Source organism: Anabrus simplex, chromosome 14, assembly GCF_040414725.1.
Source record: "Anabrus simplex isolate iqAnaSimp1 chromosome 14, ASM4041472v1, whole genome shotgun sequence".
Taxonomy (NCBI): Eukaryota; Metazoa; Arthropoda; class Insecta; order Orthoptera; family Tettigoniidae; genus Anabrus; species Anabrus simplex.
The window spans coordinates 89,019,372-89,040,606 of record NC_090278.1 but is presented as its reverse complement, the minus strand read 5'-3'; the positions used below and the strand labels follow the sequence as shown (position 1 = coordinate 89,040,606).

The window sequence follows — 21,235 nt, the reverse complement described above, 5'->3', positions numbered from 1 at the left end:
ACCTTCAAATCTTGAAATACGTCAATAAAAGTAAACTTATGACAGAGTTTGAGAACATTTACATATTCCTAGACCAGCATTTCAACGGGCATCAAAATTTAAATGATACTTCAGAAATTAAAAGTCCAATAATCGAGAAAATTCCAGAACTACTCTCTCTTTTCAATATAAATAATAATAACTTTACGAGAATCTTTAATTATACAACTGTTAATAATACAACAACTACTACTCTACTGCCCTCTCATGCGACACCCCCTCCACGATTACCCGACCCGCCTAAGGAATCGGTCACCCCTCCTCCTCACATGACTCACTCCCCGCCTCTACGTATACATACATACAATACTAGAAGCAGCAATAAGGTTACTCGCCAGTTTGATTCGCGCAGCCAACGTTAGTGAACACCTCACACTAGTCCCAAGGGTAAGCCTCCGTCTAACTTTTACTAACCTTTTTTTCATTATAACATATTTTTATATTTCCTCCCTTTTCTTTCTTTTCAGATTTCTAACTCCAATTGTGCCATAATCTGCTCCATTCAATCTGGTTTGCTGGAACTCTCCCTACTTTCAAGTTATAGTTACTTAACGAGTCCACATTGGTGTCCTACGTTGTATAAGTTTAATTCTACTGCTAGCGTGTAAATACGGACTAGTTCAACCTGTATTTCCTTCTGGCATTGTGTTGGCTCTCCTACAGAATTCCTAACTACTGAAGTTTACGTCATTTCAACCTTAGCTTCGTCGCTTTGCGCCTTTTGACTGACTCAGCTTGGCTCGCGCTGTTCAGTAGACTCTATTTTAACTTTTGGTTTGCTCAATTAGGAGCTCCATGGTCGGCGATTGGTCCACGCTTCACACATTGACTTATAATTTGGGATCTACTACATCTGTATCTTTTTACTTTTACAACCTCATGTTTGTTTTAACTCTATAGACTACCATCATTCAAAGTATTCCTCTGCATTCTTGTTGTTAATCTGTACATATCGTTATAATTTCATGTTTAATGTTATCATTTTACTTTTTATTATGGTATTGTCACCTTTTTAATAATTTTTATCATTCAGTTCAGGGCCCTGACCTAATCCTTGTAAATTAAGGCTGATGATGTTCGCTATGTCGAACGAAACATGTTCCTTTATTTAAGACACCTCATGATTGTTTTATAATTCAATGAGTAATATAATGTATTGAGTAGGTGGTTGTGATTAAAAGGATTTTATAATTTGAATATATTGTCCTCAATACGGTCCCATTATGAGATTAATTACATGAAACAAAATGCAAGTGAATCATTTTCTGTTCTTTGGAGAAGGAGGAGAAGAAGAGACAAACTTCCAGAATTATCAGTATTCGTACAGAAGCAGCTAAGAAAGATAAAAGAGGTAGAAATTTCAAGTATTTAGGTTGTGTGTTCTCCCAGGATGGTAAAATAGTGAGATTGAATCAAGGTGCAGTAAAGCTAATGCAGTGAGCTTGCAGCTGCGATCAACAGTATTCAGTAAGAAGGAAGTCAGCACCCGGACGAAACTATCTTTACATTGGTCTGTATCCAGACCAACTTTGCTTTACGGGAGCGAAAGCTGGGTGGACTCAGGATATCTTATTCATAAGTTAGAAGTAACAGACATGAAGGTAGTGAAATGATTGCTGGTAAAAACAGGTGGGAAAATGGCAGGAGGGTACTCATATATCGGCTTTGGTGCTGGGCTCATGTGAGGTGAATGGAGGAATATACGTTACCTATGAGAATAATGGGCTCTGTCATGAAGGGTAAGAGGTGTAGAGGGAGACCAAGATGATAATCGTTAGACTCAGTTTCTAAAGATAAGAGGCATAGAACTGAATGCGGCTACAGAACTAGTTAGAAATAGAGGATTGTGGCAGTGATCAGTAAATTCACAGAGGCTTGCAGACTGAATGCCGAAAGGCGTAACATTCTATATGAAGATGTATATATGTATGCATGTCTCAACTAAATAAGCAAGATATGCCATGCAGACTAGGGAGTCAAATCGGGATTTGTATTGGTTATTTGTGAAACAGGGAAGTTAAATTACTTTTATAATCATTAGTATCAAAATTATTTGACAAACCGCCCAAATATAAATTTCTTTACAAGTTGTTGTATGTTGCACCGACATAGATAGGTCTTACGGTAACGATGGGATAGTAAAGGGAGTGGGCGTGGCCTTAATTAAGGTACAACCCCGGCATTTGCCTGGTGTGAAAATGGAAAACCACGGCAAACCATCTTCAGTGTTGCCGATAGTGCAGATCGAACCCACTATCTCCCGAATGCAAGCTCACAGCTGCGCGCCCCTAACCGCACGGCCAACTCGGTCAGTAAACGCCCAAACTCCATTTTAAAACCTTCATAATATTCTAAATGGACAGATCGAGCCACATATGGGCTAAATTGGCAACCCTGTTTTCAGTTTCACAGAGTGCGGCAACCCTCCAATCTTGATGTCAGAAATCATGCGAGCTCTGTCTGAAACAATAGCAAACTTGTCTTCATCAAAGCCGGCCAATAGGAATACAGAAAATTGTTGCATTTCATAGATCTACTAGTCTCGGTTTATTTATTTATATAAAGAACATTTCTAGGACGGAATGTGGAACTCCGGCAAGCATATGGGAGGATCTCCACTCAACTACCCCGCAGGTCGTTTCACAACACTTATTTCTATGCCTTTTCTCATTCCTAAACTACCCCCGTATTCCTCTCTCTACTTCATCATAAAAATCACTTGAACGTCACGAGAAACAGCCAGTCGTGTACTTTAAAACCTCAAAATACCTATCACTATTAGAATTAGCATAATGACATCATCCGAAACTTGTCCACAATTAAAATATCTCAGCAAACAAAACACCACTTGCCAAACGTCACGGTGTTAAACGCCACAGCATGCACTGGCAGTTAGTTAAGCTCACTAGTTCAACTTTTAAAAAGTATTTATAAGATTATACTACTCTACAGATACACACATGCAAGCAAGATGATAAGACAATACAATGCACGTTAACAAATGTTCGTACTATAATAGAAATGCGCAGTCAATCAGAAAAACACAAGATACAGAAGCACAAAAACGAAGAACAATACAAAGCAAATATTCCACAATGCATAAAAATCTAGCTTCATGTTTCAAGGTTCAGGTAACAGATATTCCGAACGACATCATCAACCACAGAGGGGAAAACAGTACATAAAATCGTGTAAAACTCCTGCTTGAATATCTGAATAGTCCTTATTGACACTTCCTTGGACAGGAGAGCAGCTGATGACATGGATGACAACATAACGCAACGTAACTAGTTAAATCGCATAGGAAATCCATATTATTTTTGTACACGATTAACATCGATTTCATCACGGCCGTGATTTCAAACTAGTTAGAACCGTACTGTGCGAGAGTGTATTTCAATATAATATTTAGTGTCGTTTACTTAAACAGAGTAAGGAAAGAATCATAATTACAATTTTATACAATGTAATTTCCCATTGATGTTGGCTCTCCTGTTACTCACCCACAGGGAAATTTAACATTCGGTACCGTACTCATGAAATTGTCACTTCAACTTATTAAAGAAAAAAGTTGAAACGGTATTTCGAACGAGCTATCATAAATTGCTTATTTTCTTTTTGAACTTATAGGTTCGTTCCAACACGACGGTTCCCTACATTCACCAAAGGATTTATGCGTCACCTTCTGCGCATGCGGTGTTTTGGTATCGGTGAGCGGCCGGTCCCATTGGCCGAGACCATCGGCCGTGCTTTGCCTTGAAGCCACCACGCAGCGCACCGTTGCAGCCAATTTAAAACGTTTACCGCTAGATACCAGCACTATCAAACGTCAGGCGTGAGCCTTCTTCCTCAAGTTGTTTGTATTAAAATAATGCTGATTCTACAGAATCAGAAATTCCTCCTCCGTTAAGCCGTATCTCACACTGCCGTCTCTTCCACACCTGTAACAAATTCTGAAAGAAAACAATATAACAGGAGAAACTTACACTTCGATATCGATTACTTAAATTAACAGTGTTAATGGATCTGTATATTTTACAAATTCGACTCTACAATGCTGTATCATTTACTCATTCGTGGTAAAATCATTCCTCGTGTTTCGTGAATGTCAATATTTTCCTTGCCATGGTATACATCTAGTTTTAATATGTTTCTAGTAAAGACGGATAATATATAATTTATTGAAAGTACTCGTGGATGTTAAACATTCCGTTCTCAATTTATCCCGTATCTTGAACTTTTCTTCGTCAACTCAGTTCCAATAATAAACTTAGAATTTTTGGAGTTCCCAGTTTGATTGACTGACTGGGGACAGAATAAAGTAATGCAAAAATAGCTCATTTTACTGGTCAATTTTTTGGTGGAGAGGTCAAGCTGCCGGAAATGTCTCCCCCAAGAGCTCTTTTACGTGACAGTATACAGTATCTGCAGAGTCAAGGTTCACGTATATGGACAGTGGACGCCATCAAAAACCACCAGGCTGAGCCAGGATCAAACTTGCCAAGTGCTCTACCACTCGAGCAACTGAGCCCGGCAAAGTGCCTTTTAAATGTGTCCTGAACAATGACTCCACTTACCTGGATTTATATTATTTTATTCTTTTGGTGCTAGCAAATATTTGTGACATAATAGAGGTTAAAATTATTTCGCCAGGTGCGTACCCGTTATGAAGAAATCAACGTGAAACTTTCATACTACTCATCCTGCCAAATACGTCTCATTTGGGCGCCGCTATCGGTTTTTGCAGTTTCTCTGTAACCACATAGCCTTTGGTGGCGCTATTTGATGATCCAACCATCCTTCAGGCTGATGACCTAACAAACAACAAAATACCGATTGTTGACTAATGCTTTCTGGCAAGGCAACTGAAGCCAGCTTGCATTTCAATTGTTTCTTCAGATTTGAAGTACTTGTTGTTTTATAATATAATTTCTGTTTGCTCATATTACATAACTAGCTGATGTACCCGTGGTTCGCTACAGAATTCTAGGTTACGTAGTGTACACTTGATTAAGATTGTAATAAATTCCATAGCTCCACCTGCCTCTTTACATTCTCAGAAAGACTGCTTTAGTAGTTTTCCCAAATGAAATCAACATAGGTCATTACAATGACGCCAGTAGGAATGTTGCAATTAAAAGCAATGCTATCATATTAAATACTCGGTCAAATGAAGAACCACACATTTTCTCACTTTTAACGAACAGCAGTGGGCTGCCGATCTAACAGTCCAAAGTTCCAAAGCTGAAATGATCTGGTTGCAGACAGACGTGAACACTTTTATTTTCGGGGGGCAGAAGCTTTTCTTAAGAAACATCTAATTTCTTAGCCTCTGCCATTACTCTGTTAACTGTGCACGCTGATCAGTCCAATCGATCGAATAGCTGGAATACTATGATGAAAGAGCGTGTTACATACCAGCAGTATCAGAAAATATATGAACCAGAGGAATGGTATGCCAGAGTTGGAAGTTATCTAACTCCCCTGCTGTTTCCCGCCATTATTCAGGCAGGCTGTTATACTCTGTACGCAGCAGTAATCCAATCTATCGGAGATAAGTGGCAGCATAAGGGACAAAGAACATCACAACAAACAACGGTTAATTTTATGAGCTTTCAATATTGTAGGCCTTCACATTTAGTTTTCTTCCGACTCTCAAATACCACTCTTATCATAGTCAGTACGGTAAAACTGTATAAAACATAAATGATCGGAAATTGTGTTATGTAAAGTAGTATTTTTCAATAGGACCAATGACAAAGGTATTTAAGAATTAAATTTTAGGCTCATTCCACTAAACTACCATTTCATCCAGGGTAAATACAATTTTTTATACCTTATACTGTAGTTTCTTATTCCCCGACTCTGTATACCGATTTTCATTAAATTCCACGTACCCATTTTCTCGTGGCTCTGCGTTGGTATGGACTTGGCAACAAAAATACAAATTCATGAATATCTCTGTTATCAAAGCTGGTATGGTAAAATGTTCGAGACATAAATGATCGGAAATTTAATTGTATATAGCTTCCGTTATGCAGTATTTAATCGATAGGACCATGAATAACATACTTATTTGAGAATTAAATTTTAGGTCTTCCCCTAAACTACCATTTCCCTCAGTGTGAATAAAATGATTTATAGCCTAGATTGTAGTGGTTCATTCACCGACTTTACATACCAATTTTCATTAAATTCTCTTCAGCCGTTTTCTCGTGATGCGTGTTCATACATACAGACAACAGACAGAAATTATGGAAAAGTAAAAAGTGCATTTCCTTGTTACTATGGACATGACCAATACAGAAATACCATTCTTTTCAAATTCTGAGCAATGTACGGACAAAACTCTTATTTTATATATAGGTCTAGATTCAAAATTTGCATCCACTTCTTTAAAGCCCTGCCGTAGATCACTAATCTTCCTTTCTGTAGAAGATGCTATTTCGGTCAACTTGCCTTGTAAAACTGTACTGATCTCAAGCGAGAGGTAGGAAAGGGAATTCCTCTCTGGGCCTTCCAAAATAGAAGGGGAAATACATATTTGTTAGTATTCTAGGTGAGTCCCGTGAACCACGATGCAATTTGAATACCACACTACTGCAAGTCCACAAGACATTTTCTAAACACTGATATTACTAGCACCGGGCGAGTTGGATGTGCGGTTAGAGGTGCGCGGCTGTGAGGAGATAGTGGGTTTGAATCCCACTGTCGGCAGCCCTGAAGATGGTTTTCCGTGGTTTCCCATTTTCACACCAGGGAAATGCAGGGGCTGTATCATAATTAAGGCCTAGCTGCTTCCTTCCAACTCTTAGGCCTTTCCTATCCCATTGTCGCCATAAGACCTATCTGTGTCGGTGCAACATAAAGCCACTAGCAAAAAAAAAATTACTAGCGATGACGAGTATTACCATGGTTTAAGTTACTTTTACTTTCTGAAGGAATGTGCTCAATGTTTAGAATGAGCTGACTTTCTTAAAAAAATGAAATCTACAAATGTCGATATGGTTGGCAACATGGTAATGCTGCTTCCTTGATGACATCGCTTCCCGTGGATACCATTACGGCAGCACATTGTGATATCACCGCTGATCACAGTCACAGTTTATGTAGTATTATTCACTACTACTAGTACTGTTGACAATCTGCTTTATGTCGCACTAACACAGATAGCTTTTACGATAACAGAGGCATAAAACCTATCGGAGTTGGTGCGACATGAGCAAATTTTTAGAAAACTTCCATATTCATATTATGCGGATTCCCTTCCCCAGTCCCAGAGTGTCCACTGCGGTTCATTGCACCAATCACAACTGTAGTTTAAAAATCATCGAAAGCAGTACAGAATGTTGGTGATTATTGTTTTAAGAGGAAGTACAATTAGGCAACCATCCTCTATTTAACACTAATCGGAGAGAAAAAATGGAAAGGATCCCACACTCCAAAATATGAAGGTAACGGCCAAAGGAAGACAAGGGCCACAAAGGGCGTGGAAACGAAAGACTCTCCATGCATCAAGCGATCTAATAACATTGCGGTGGAAAAGAACAAGAGTTGACCAAACAAGGTCGGAAAGGATAGATGAAAGTGAGGAGCCTGGGACAAGTAAGTGGAAGCAATGCTAGGACTCAGCTGAGTGCACAGTGGTTGCCAACTCACCCTCCCAAGTTAAGAGCGCTTTTAGTCGCCTCTTACGACTAGCACTCACATTCCCCCAGAATCAGAACAATCAGCCAAAGAACGATGCTTGCAAGGTTCTCCAACTCCTAGACCATGGCGTTGCTAGACCAATCCCACTGGAGTGCAGGCGATACGGAACACGGTTATTTCTAAACAGGATGTTGCTAGACCAAACCTGCTGGAGTGCAGGCGATACGGAACACGGTTGTTTCTGAACAGGATGTTGCTAGACCAAAACTGCTGGAGTGCAGGCGATACTGAACCCTGTTATTTCTGAACAGGATGTTGCTAGACCAAAACTGCTGGAGTGCAGGCGATACTGAACACTGTTATTTCTGAACAGGATGTTGCTAGATCAAATCCGGTGGAGTGCAGGAGCATTAGGTTTAGCCATTAGAATTTTTGCCGTAAAAGTCCTTGGAAAATATTTGTGACTTTTACAATTACATCAAAGTGAGAAACAAGTAATTTACTAATATTAAAGTAATTAAGTGATAGGCTTAAAATGATAAGATTTTTCATGGAGGCATAAAATAATACATTGGAAGCTAAGCTAGTAATGTAAACATTATGTTCCATTTTAACATGATTTTACACATTGTGCACATAGTTCTTCCCAGATGTTTTTAACACTTTTTAATGTCAACTGTGTGTTTGTACATTTGTTTTAGTTATTGGATGGGTTTGTGCAGTTTTGCATTAAGGCTGATGATGGCCAGTCAAGGCCGAAACTAGTTCCTAGATTAGAATTGTAATTTAAACATTGAATAATATAGTATTGAAAAGGTGGACCCTTACGACATAAGTTTAGTTATTATTGTAATGTAATATTATTTATTGAATAAGTTTAGTTATTATTGTAATGTAATATTATTTACTTGATACACTGTATTTCTTATAATTTGCACTTCAGTATGGTACCCGCCTGGTGGCCATGATCGTTAAGGCGCTGAAGTCTAAAGGGTCTGACACCGAGGTTAGCCGGTTTGAGTCCTGTTGGTCGAAAAAATTTTCACCATCAGAATGTTGGCCGGCAGGGTAGGGGAGGTGGTGGTATACAATTTCTAATCACTAGATTGCATGCCAAAAGCCTAGATTAAATTCCAAACCTCTCCGCAGTGCTCATATGGAGTGAGGGCGTATGACGCTGTTGATGGTGATTCGTCCATCGGATAGAGACGTTAAGCCTCGAGCAGACTCCTTGATGCTATTCGACAGGAGTAGGCTATGTGCCGGCACTGGGTTTCACCCTCTCCCTACTATCATATATCACATCATTCATTTCATCTCATTAACTCCTCTGATGAGGTTGACGTCAGAAAGGGCATCTGGTTATAAAAACCCGCCACGACAGATTCATCTCACCTCACACCTGACCCCATAGGGAAACGGGACAAGGGTTGGACAAACAATTGCACTTCAGTATGGAACAACAATCAAATTTCCTTCTCAGATTAACTAATTTGCCATTTGTTGGAGGCCCACATGTCCGTCATTCACATTACTTCCCCAGTTAAGATGTGGTAAATTGAGCTCACCCATTACAACGTTCCTCTCTGTGTCATTCCCCACAAATCTGATTATCTTACCAAATAATTCTGTCCGAGTCAGCATCACTGCTTCTAGCTATCCATCATCTTTATAGATGAGCCTTTACACCTGTAATTCCACAGCTTACAAATACTCGTACTTATTTCACCAGTGTGAATACTCTCCATCCTATCAAAAAAACAGTCTCTAAACACTGCAGTTCCAGGAGAAAATTTCTGCATCCATTATATCACTTCAACTCATATATTGCAATATCTGGTAAATATACATCTATTCCTTTCCATACAATACTTCTACAGTTTAACACTCAGCTCCCTCTTCCTTCCCTGAATGTATCTATCTTCTGCATAACACTTTTAACAAACTTCGTAACTTATACGTAACCCTGCAGTCAAACAAAGGCCATCTGAGCACAGATCCATATTGTCCCCTTCTCCGGGGTCGCTCAGTCGGCAAAACGAGAGTCCCAAAAGGGTGGACCGTTCGCAGGGCCGATTTTGCTATTAAGGGACAATTTCATAGAGTTTATATTTTCAGGACCCTTGGTGACTGGATAGGTGACACAATATAAATGAAAATCAGGGCAAATAACAACAACGTTTATTAAAACATAACGGAAACTCAGTCTGGACAAATGCATGAAAGAAAAAAAAATTTTTAAATACAATGTGATTTTGCAACAAAAGAAATATCTCAATCTTTAATGGCTTGTGAATAAATGAACACGACTATAAGTCCTCGCATGCTTCTGGAGTTAGATTCCATTGCTTCTTCAATGAAACTCCACCCAGTATTTTACTCTGCAACATCGAATGAACCACAAAATTAGCAAAGCTGTCATTTCCCGTTATAACTCATGTTTAGTCATTTACAGGTAAAATAATTTCATACATTTTGAAGAAAAATTACTATTAGCTCAGCATTTACTTGTTCGAGGAAATCTCTTGAAAATTCATTCACTCTACCTGTGAAAATCCTCTAACTCATCTTGTCATCATAAAATTCCTTTACAATTTCATTTTAGTGTTGGGAAATATTTTTACAATTTCTTTGGCATAACTCCCTCTCTCTCGTAGACTACGCTTGACTGTATTCTTTCCTTACTCTATTTAACTTTTCTAAATTACCTAGCATTTCATGGATGGATAGAGCATCATGAGATCCTACACGGAATCAACAACAACAACAACAATGCTTCACAGTCACAAAAAAAAAATATACAAGATAAGTTTCCTTGGAATGATATAAGTAAATGACATCAAACAACCCAATTCTACCAACTGGTTAAGTAAATTTTTATCACACAATGAATCTGTAATATTTATTATTATTATTATCATCCAGTCATTTATCTCGTTTTCCTCTTGAGTTTTATTGAAGATCCTTACAATCATCTGACCAGAATAAAAACTCGCTCATGACTGTAGTTATGATGATACAGAAAGCCAAATTTCTCTCTCGAAGAATAACTATCACCATCATCAGTGATAAGAGCTCACGAGCCTCGAAAACATCTAATAACGATTAAGTCATGTATTATTCATTTCAGTTGTTGAGCCAGAAATAGACCTATTATTAGTCACTAAATTCGTACATCCTCATAAATCATTATCGCCATAATCATTCATTACAATCACTGTGACTCATAATACCTTTTAGGCCCGACATGCACCCTAGTAGTCCCATGTCGTCCATTAATGGCGAACTCCATTATCACAATGACCATACAAGTTTAATCTCAACAACTTTTACATTATCCGACCTTTACTATTATTAGCATTATTATTATTATTATCCTATAATGGCTCCTAGATCGTTCTCTCGAAGAATATTTCTCACATTCGTCGTTCACTTTCCCTTCTACCATCAATCACTACACATGACTAACAGGGTTTTAAAACTACGATTTAATTATAGTGTACTCCTACATCTAATCATATCTTCATTTACTATTTTTATGAGTTTAATTTATTCTTATTATTATTATTATTATTATTATTATTATCATGATTGTTAGTAGGCCTTACTCCCTTAAAGTCACTTTCGAAGATCATAATCACTCACTCTTGTTGACTCAAGAACAACTGGGATTATTCATCATCACGTCCAAAATAAAACTATCATTATTCCAAGGAAATGCAAAGATAGAACAATATTGAAATCACAAATCAACGAAGTAAGGAACGCTCTCCCATCACCATTAAATACAAAATTACTAAGGAAACTACTTTACTCTACGCAAGAATACAATCTAGTCATCTACTAAAAGAGAAGAAATTTTACAAGGGTACTCATATTTCCGGTGAGAATCCTTGGCGTCGGGATGCTGCTCCAGGCGACGACATCTCTTGCCTCATCTATGGTGGTTTACGGATGTACAAAGTCATCGCGTTGGCGTGCACTCTGGAATTTAGTTCCACATGACTGTAGCTCTATTCAGCGTCTTCCTTTTATTCCAGCAAAGTCCCAGAAAATCTCTCGATTTCCCTCTTGACCGCCGCATGTCGACAACTTGGTTTCCTCGGAGATAGCTGAAACTAAAATATTCTATTAGCACAGGGATCCACACTAGCTATAACTCACTAAGTTATTTTCAACACTTAACTTGGCGCAACGATGTACTTCAGGTCCATTATTACTATAAGCTTCGTCTTCTGAACACATTCATTAAGTTACGATACGCCTTAGGCTGACAAATAATAGGGCTGAATATTATGATGATTAAATAAAGGTTAGATTTCCTCTCGTCTATCCACTTGAGATCGTGACTTCCTTTCATAATGTCCAATGGAACATTCCTAAAGCTTCTATGGCAAGAATCGGCTTTAATGAGCACGCTGACTGTCTGTGGTTTAACATTTTCCACCCGGGAGAATGCATGACTGTAATAAGCTCGCTGGATACTGCGTTGAGCTAACAATGAATTACACTGGCATTCAAGTAATGTAATGATCGTGCCCTACAAGGATTACACTAGTATTCACGTCGTTTGAAAATATTCTTCTTTCCCGTAGAGAATACACGGTTCGACTTCTCGTAAGAAAACCACTGTCCGACGTGCTCTTGGAAAACTGTTCTGGCCGTCGTCTCGTGAAATTTCTCCTGAACTGTTCTGTCGTTCATACACAAGAACTTCCTTCGACTTTTCCAGAACAATCCTAATATTTCCAGCACTTTCCTCAATTTCTATTGGCTGGTAATCGACCTGCGCCATAGCTCGTCCTTGACCGCTACGAGTGGATTTTATGAGAACATTTCTCCTCCCCTCTGTCGTCTGCTGGTGTCATGACGTAACTGCGCTCTGGTCACCCTCGATCAGCTGTTGACCTAGTTTCGGCCGGCTCGCTCTCGCACAACTATGTCACAGCTGGTACACGCGCACTCGTAAGCAATGCTCCGTAATAAATATTCCCAGCTTTCCCAAATCAACTGAGGTACCATTTAGACGGGTACAATATCTCCTACCCAACCATTAGCATCTACAAATCTGACACTTGCGTTTCCTATGTACCCACTCCATACTCTCATTTAAATCCCCAGTCATCCTCCAGTCAGTATCCCACTGATAACTATCTCCACTCCGTTAGATTTCTCCCGCACCATCATAACTAGGTCTTACATCTTGCCTACTATGGTGGTACCTATTCCTGCTTGTTTAACATTGTTGGCACCAATGTGAATATTTACAACCTTCTTCTTACCCTCCACCTTCCCTTCTATTTACCTCAACATCTGCCTTCATCTAATTCCCGGATAACACTCTACCCTGGTTCCCTTTCCTTCACACATTTTCCCTATGTGCCTAACAATGGAGGCCCCCATGACCAGAACCTCAACCCTATCCACCTCATTATGTGCCCTCAAGGTAAGTGGACTAGTATAGATGTGCCCTTGCCTCCTGGTCTCCCTTATCTTCCCTGAGAGTTGCAGTATCTACTTCCTCCTGTCTTCTCTCCCTTTCATGACCCTGTTGCACCTCCTTCTTATCATCAACTTTATGTTTTTCTTTCCTCAGACCTTTGCCATCCTCTATATCACTTCCCTATTCCTCAACTTTCCACTGTTATTCTACTTACAGCGACTCGTACTGATTCCTCTCCTGAACTCGCCACCTGACAAGACCCCTTCACCCTCAATTTCATTCCCCTTGACAGAATTCCCCAACTTTTCACTTTCCTACCCCTCTTTCTTGTCTATCAAACATATATACTGTACATTGTTTGAGGCAAACCTACCTTCATTCTTGTCCTATTTTAGAATCGTAATTATCTACCTCAAAATTTCTGTTCTTCCCTCATCATCCTTAATGCCCCGCCTTGGGAACGTTGGGGATTTTAATATTCAATGGTGAATTCTCTCAACTTCGCACACGCGTATTTGTGCCCTTCACAAGATCAGTGTAACTCATTTACTACACATAACACCATTGTCCACCAAGAAAGGTGCGGTTCCCCACACATGGCAGATGGTGCCCGTTCTTGTCGGGGTTCTGCTTTACAAAGGCTGCACCAAGCTAATATTAATGTTATTCATTTTATATCCCAGTAACTACTCTTACTGTTTTCCGAGACACCGAGGTGCAGGAATATTGTACCGCAGGAGTTGTTTGACTTTACCAACACGAGGTTGATGTATTTGAGCATCTTCAAGTACCACCAGACTAAGCCTGGATTGAACGTGCCAAGTTGGGCTTAAAAGGCCAGCATTCTATTGCCCCAGACACTCAGCCCGGGAACAAGACAATGACGATCGGCAGTACTTTATACCACAAGTCAGGTATCGTTTCAAGACTGAATGAATGCCACGAAATATTCATTAACTTTGTCGAAATCAAACTCAAGACCATTCTAAGGGTAAATGAAAGCTGATAAGCTCTCCAATATTACAGCCATAATCAAACATAAAAACAAACTTTTTTTTTTGAAGTTGTTTTACGTCGCACTGACACAGACAGGTCTTACGGCGATGATGGGACAGGAAGGGGCTAGGAGTGTGAAGGAAGTAGCCGTGGCCTTAATTAAGGTATTTGCCTGGTGTGAAAATGGGAAACCACGGAAAACCTTCAGGGCTACTGACAGTGGGGTTCGAACCCACTATCTCCCGAATACTGGATACTGGCCGCACTTAAGCGACTGCAGCTATCGAGCTCGGTAATAAACTTTTAAACAGCTGTATTGTTCCTCAGACTGCCCGTGTCAATAGATTGTTCAGCATGCATAACTCGCCTACTGTATACACACTAAATCCTCCTGACCTTAGTATCAGCAAACTCAAGTCCTCAGAAAACTCCTGTTTCTAGATCAGTACACAGAGTAGTTCTCTGTAAACGCCGTGAGCCCTTCTTGCAATATCTTGATTCTTGTATACAAAACACTCACTATGCTGAATTCAAAGCAAGCAAGCTTGTAATTTTTGATGACTGTTAATAATATTGTGATCATAACCATGGGACCTTCAGTTTTACATGAAATTCAAATCACAGGAATGCAACATCTACTATTTTTTAAAACAGACACATTGTCCTGGAATCAAACCGTGGCCGCCTTCGGAAGAAGCCAGTGATTATATCACTTGGCCATCACGTCCCCTTCACTGAAGACACAATGTTCTATCATGTGTTGTTTGAATCATCAGTCCATAGACTGGTTTAATGCAGCGCTTCATGCCACCCTATCCTGTGCTAACCTTTTCGTTTCGACATAACTACTACATCCTACATCTACTCCAATCTGTTAAGTCATACCTGATCTACCCCTACTATTCTTACCGCCTACACTTCCTTCAAAAACCAACTGAACAAGTCTTTGGGTGTCGTAAGATGTGTCCTATCATTCTGTCTCTTCTTCTCGTCAAGTTTCACCATATCATTCTCCCCTCGCCAATTCAGTTCAGTATCTCTTCATATCACTTTCAGCATTCTTCTGTAACACCACATTTCAAAAGCTTCTATTCTCTCTCTTTCTGAGCTAGTTATCACTTCTATACAATGCCACACTTCAGATGAAAGTGTTCAAATATATTTTTCTGTTGCCTATTTCAATGTTTGAAGTGAGCACATTTCTTTTCTTCAGAAAGGCCTTCCTTGCTTGTGCTGGTCTGCATTTTATGTCCTTCGTACTTCTGCCATCGTTAGTTATTTTACTACCCAAGTAACAATATTCATCTACTTTCTTTAAGACTTCATTTCCTAATCTGATATTTCCTGCATTGCCTGACTTCAACTGCACTCCATTACTTTTGTTTTCATCTTGAAGTCCTTCTCCAAGACTCTGTCCCTACCATTCAGCAATTTCTTCAGATCTTCTGCAGTCTCAGATAAAATAACAATATCACTGGCAAATTTCACGGTTTTGATTTCCTCTCCTTGGATTGTGATTATCTTTCCAAATTTCTCTTTGATTTCCTTTACCACCTGTTGAATATAAACACTGAAAAGGAAGGGTGAGGTGAGAGGACGACGACAAAGTGCAGCCTTGCCTCACTCCTTTCTGGATTGCTACTTCTTTTTCATAGCCCTCATCGCTGCAGACTGATTTTTGTACAGATTGTAGATAATTCTTCTTTCTCGGTATCTGATCCCGATCACCTTCAGAATCTCAAAAATAGCTTGGTCCAATCAATCAACATTATCGAATGCCTTTTTAAAATCTATGAACGCCATGTATTTGGGCTCATCCTTCCTAATTCGGTCCTCAAAGATTGGATGTAAAATCAGGATTGCTTCACGATTCTATCACATACCATTTACTAATTATGTTGCAGTTATAACTCATTATACCTTGGTAGTCTCTCAATAACACATACACAATATGGAAAGTTCAATGGAATTGGCCAGCAATTGAGCCAAGAATAAGACGGCAAGGTTCTGGAAAGACAGGGTGGCTTTCAGCCAGAAATAGTGCAGAAGATTAAGGACCAAGCACTGAAATAACACAGTTTTTTGGAATATTATTGTATATTTCTCTTGAAATTAGACCAGAAATACCAGAAAATGTGGGAACAAAAAGTATTTACAAATAGTTTAGGTTCAGCAACTTTGGGCCTAGTAGGCATCTTCATTTAGCGAGAGTGAAATAGTTGGAAACGGTTTGAATGAAGATGAATATTGCATTTTTGACACTAGTAAATTGTTGTGCTCTTGCACAGTCGGCATCTTCTTCTAGCTTGGTTTTCTTCTTGGATTATTTAATGTCCTATTTGATCACAATGCACTTCCGTGGGTAAAGCTGCCCTTGACGGTCATCCATAATTAGAACTGTCTCTCCCTTCTATGCCAGTTTCTTTATTTTCTTCCCTGTCATCACCACATACATCATCACCTTCAGATTTCATCAGGCCCAGAGCTATACATGATCTAAATTGCAGCTGAGAGGTTTTTTCATCGTTTACTAGTCGATGTATTTTCCAAGAATTTACAATGACACTGTCAACCAAATAAATGAACAGAGGCCACTAAGCACTTTTTACCCCTAACTCGAATCCTGTAATTGGCAGTGCCATTGTCGTGCAGATTATTGTATATCTGATTCTCCTCAAATGTTGAAGTTGCTCCAGTATGAAGCAGTATGGTGCAAAGATTTTGACGCAGTCAGTAATAACGCTATAGTAGCTGCTTCATCATTTGCAGAACTTGTGAATCGAAGTACAGTGAAAATACTTTGTAAGGTGACTTACCACTTACATTGATTTTTATTTCTTCAATTTTAGCCTATTCTTCTGATGTTGGTGAAGAAGTATAGACAGGAGCATTTTTTCTCCAGTTTGGGAGTTGCTCCTTCTTCCTTTCTGCTTGTTTTTTAGGTTTCTTTACAGCTGACCCTCCAGGTTCATACTCCGGTTCTTGTTCAGTACTTTCATGTATTTCGAAGGTACCAGCCACGTCATGTGCTTGTTCCTCTTCCACAAGACAGTCTTCTTCATCCATTACTTCAACGACATCACGTGAAATATAGACAGCGTCAATGTTATCTGCATTTACCGAGTCATCATCTTCTTCTACAATAGCTACGAGTTCTGCCACAGTTAGTGTTTTCTGGTTGATGTGACACGTCGGAAAACAATGAAATCCTAATATAAATACGAAAGATGTTATACAGTACATAATTCCACAGCAAACAAAAAAGTCCTATTTATAAAAATAATTAATTTTTTAATACAGTTTGGCATACGGTACCTTTCTTGTGATATCGTTTCTTTATGAGCATACAATTACAGTTTCATGCTTCCTCACTGCACTACAAATGCACACTTCAACAATGAAGGAAGAAGCAGAGTTGCAAGTGCAGTCAAGTGAGCAGTCTATGAATCAGGAATACATCCTTTTAATCCCAAAATTGCATAAACGCAACATTATTGCAAATTTCAAAAAGCGGCTTCACGTGATGGATTAATTGTGTGAAAAAGACCTGTTGTCTTACAAGTATGTCTATAAAATTGACACAAAATATCTATTCTATTTCTGAAAAAAAAGTTCAGAACTCAACCTGGTTACATGTGATTTTTTTCAACCTTAAAAAATTCAGAAAAATGCCATTACATGTATTTAGCATAGACAACTGGATCAACAATATTTATAGGATGTTCCTTCAATATATCAATGCTTAAAATTAAAATTCACTGCAACCTTAAGTCGGGACAAAGACAATAATAAAATGTTGCGTTAACGCAACGTTGGGCCTTAGCTAGAGTTTCCAAGAAGGGAACTATACAACAAGCAGTTTGTGAAACTCTGTCTTCATAAAGTTGTATAACTCCTCAAAGAAAACAAGCTCGAGGCTGTATGACATCACGGTTGTCAGTGCAACCAACTGGTTGAAGTCATCTTAAGGGAGAGACATTCTTGGAGACCTGGTTGCCCCTTCCCATCCACAATTCAAGCGAGTCTATACAGTGTGTGAGAGAGAGGACAAGGATACAAACAGCTCCACTTCTTTCTATCCGAAATGCCACATGTTGTTTTAACAGAGACTTGAGAACCTTGAGACAAAGTGCAGAAAGAACAGGGTTGGGTCTGCTGGTGTATATTGTTAGTAATTTAATTTTTATACTTTAGGGGAATGTGACGAGCCCTTTCACCCAATGAGCCGCCCCTTGCGTGCTGCCTCCTCTGTTTCAAGGACACCCTATAGAAGAAATGCGTATCTACTTGAAGAATTCAGTGTACGGAGATGTGAGGACTGTACTTCTTTTGCCATTTCATGTCTGCCCTCATTTCCTTTTCTCACACTGACTAACACTGACTAACATTACTATTAGGTCTGGTATGAGAACATGAAACACTTTTTTGGATAAAATATATTTTATTTTCAACAAATTTATGAACATTTTCATATAATATAAATCAGTCATAAAACCTTACATCTATATATCAGTCATCTCATATGTACAATATACTACACAAGAATAGCGGAACATATCTTAATGCACAGTGTTTCAGAACACGTGTACGAGGCACTGCAAATACAACAAGTGAACTCAACAAATACATGTTTACAGGCAAAAAACATTTCAAACAGTTTTATGTGCGCAAACACGACTAAAAAGGCCCAACAAACGTTGTGTATCTTTTTCAAACAAATTAAGAATATACAACACAGGTTAAGGTGGGTGTGCTCGAAAATGCACAGATGCTTCATTCATACTCCCAGCCACACTGCTCAATTTTCTTTTAATAATTACTATCAAAAGACTCGCAATTAAAAAACGGAAAAATGTCTTCTGCTGAGTTCACCCTTTATCCTCACAGCACCTTGTATACTACTATGAAATAGGAAAAGGTACAGCATGGAAAACCTGTAACTAAAAAAAAGTGTAATAAATATTACTTTTAAAAATTGGTACAATACCATAATTTACCAAAAGATAGAGGACATGCAGCAGACATTACTAAGATATGAGACAAAGCTGGAGTGGGCTCTTCCAAACCCAGGCAATGGAGTTGGTTGATGTTGATGATAAGGGATAAGATAAAAATTATAAGTTCAAGTGAGATTATTTTCATTACTGGTGGATTAACAAGTGTTGTATTAGCCAAAATATTTTGTTCTGCAATGGAGTTCTTAAGTAAGTCTGCCGTATGCCATTTATCATATTTTTTGAGTTTATTCCATACACAGTGCACACTTTTAAATACATTTTCATATAAAGAGTACATGACAGAGAGAGAAGTTGATAAAGGTAAATATTTTTAAAAGGACTGTCTATTTATTGCCATAGTATAAGAAGAAAAACCTTTAGTAACAATACAAGGGCCAAAACATGTACAGTGAAGCAGTAGTATCAGAGTAGGTTTTGAGTATAAACATCTTATAGCGCTGGCTGACTGTGTCTACCTTATCTTAACCCCCTCCTTAATATATTATAGTAAGCCGTAGCGAAAAAAGAATTGCATTCCGTCATATATCGTACCAGGTTGTACCGGTGTTTTAGGAGCATATACCTCTGCCATCTCTTGGTGAATTTTAGAATTAACTACTGGCACTCTTGGCAAGGAGTATTTAGAAAAGATTGCTATGTATCATAATGTTTCCTGATCTTTGGATAGTAGTTTAAATGCCTTTGGAAATATGTGACACACGTATCGCGGCAAGGTCACCCTCGATGTAAAGAGAAATGGTGGCACGGCAAGCGGTGGGTTGTGTTACTGATGCAGGACGAATGTGTTGATTTAGGAGGTTATACCGATACAGCAGTGGTGGTAGTGATTTTGAAACAGAAATCAAAGGATTTGAGGATGAAGAGTGTTAAATGCAGGAAGATGGACCTCCGCCAATGAATTAGGGCTACGTCTGTACAAGGGTCTAATAACTTGGGTAATATCACACCCGATCCCTTCACTGAATATCAAGGTGTTTTCCACAACTTACTGGTAGGATCAAGTGTATTTCACTAGTTTTCATTGTATTTTGGAGAGGACTTTTTTCAACTTTTGACAGACAATACAAACCAACCAGTACGCGAAAATGAAGCAACAAAATAAAGAGGGTAAAAAATGGGACCCTGCAAGTGCATAATTTGTATTATAGTGAAAAAAATAAAATTTTCCAAACTAAATATGCCCTTAAATACAAAAACAAAACTGTTATATTTCAACTATGAGTTAGGTCTCTCCGGTTGTTCAAATCGCCTGCTATAAATTTTCCAAATTATTTTAAACTGTCAGAATTAATCTGCCCAATTTTGGTTCGTGAAATTTTAATTTTCCTTTGCCATGCATCCCTCGTAAGAATTATAGGTATATAGGAATAGTTTTATATTTATTGTTCAAACGTTGGCTCTACAGATCTGGAGTTGTAAAAATAAAAAAAGTCTGGAAAGTTGAATTTGAGTAGCTTCAAAGATCCGAGGGAGAGGGCAGAGATAGTGAGGAAGATGATAATCAAGAATTCACTTTCTTTTCTATTTATCATCAACTGAGAACCATTCAGGGAAAGTCAAACACACAAAAAATAAATAAGCATTGCTTTTAATACAATAATGTTTGAATGTGTTTCTCAACCAAAATCAGACCCCAACCTTACAGATCCTCCTAATTTTGAAGGTACGAAAATATCTAAGTGTGAGCTAACACAGACATGTCCTAATGCTGGGTCTGAGCATACGAGATTATGTCCAAACCACCATTTGCTGGCCAAGGAGTATTCACCTCCCTGTAGAAACAAGTCCAGGTGGTGTTTGGGCAAAAAAGAACAGGTCCCATGCAATTTGGGCAAAACCAAACGTGTCACACTTTTACACATGGAATTATGTGTTACTGATTTTTGATTTAATGCCAGTTATACAAAAAAAGGGGTTTGAATAGTTGCATATTCAAAAACCACTAACGTGTTGCTAATTTGAGTTTTTCCTTCCTCTTGAATGTCCGGATGTGCCACACATTTGGTTTTTCTTGGACACTCCGTAACTGTGATCTCTGTAGTGTTTTCCTATGACCAGTTAATAAAAAATTTCTGGAGCCATATTTCAC

The 21,235-nt window shown here is 38.7% G+C and overlaps 1 protein-coding gene across 5 annotated transcripts in view; it reads right to left on the bottom strand.

Moving 5' to 3' along the window:
• The window catches only part of LOC136885532 (dehydrogenase/reductase SDR family member 12), a 49,993-nt gene extending 46,306 nt beyond the window's left edge, over positions 1 to 3,687 (bottom strand). The window contains exon 1 of one of the 5 annotated variants that reach the window (XM_067158130.2): positions 3,543 to 3,687. In XM_067158130.2, coding sequence (XP_067014231.2) covers positions 3,543 to 3,577 — 35 coding nt within the window. In that variant the 5' untranslated portion in view covers positions 3,578 to 3,687. The other 4 variants (XM_067158133.2, XM_067158135.2, XM_067158134.2 and 1 more) reach the window with 4 other exon arrangements.
• Between the last annotated feature and the right edge of the window lie 17,548 nt (positions 3,688 to 21,235).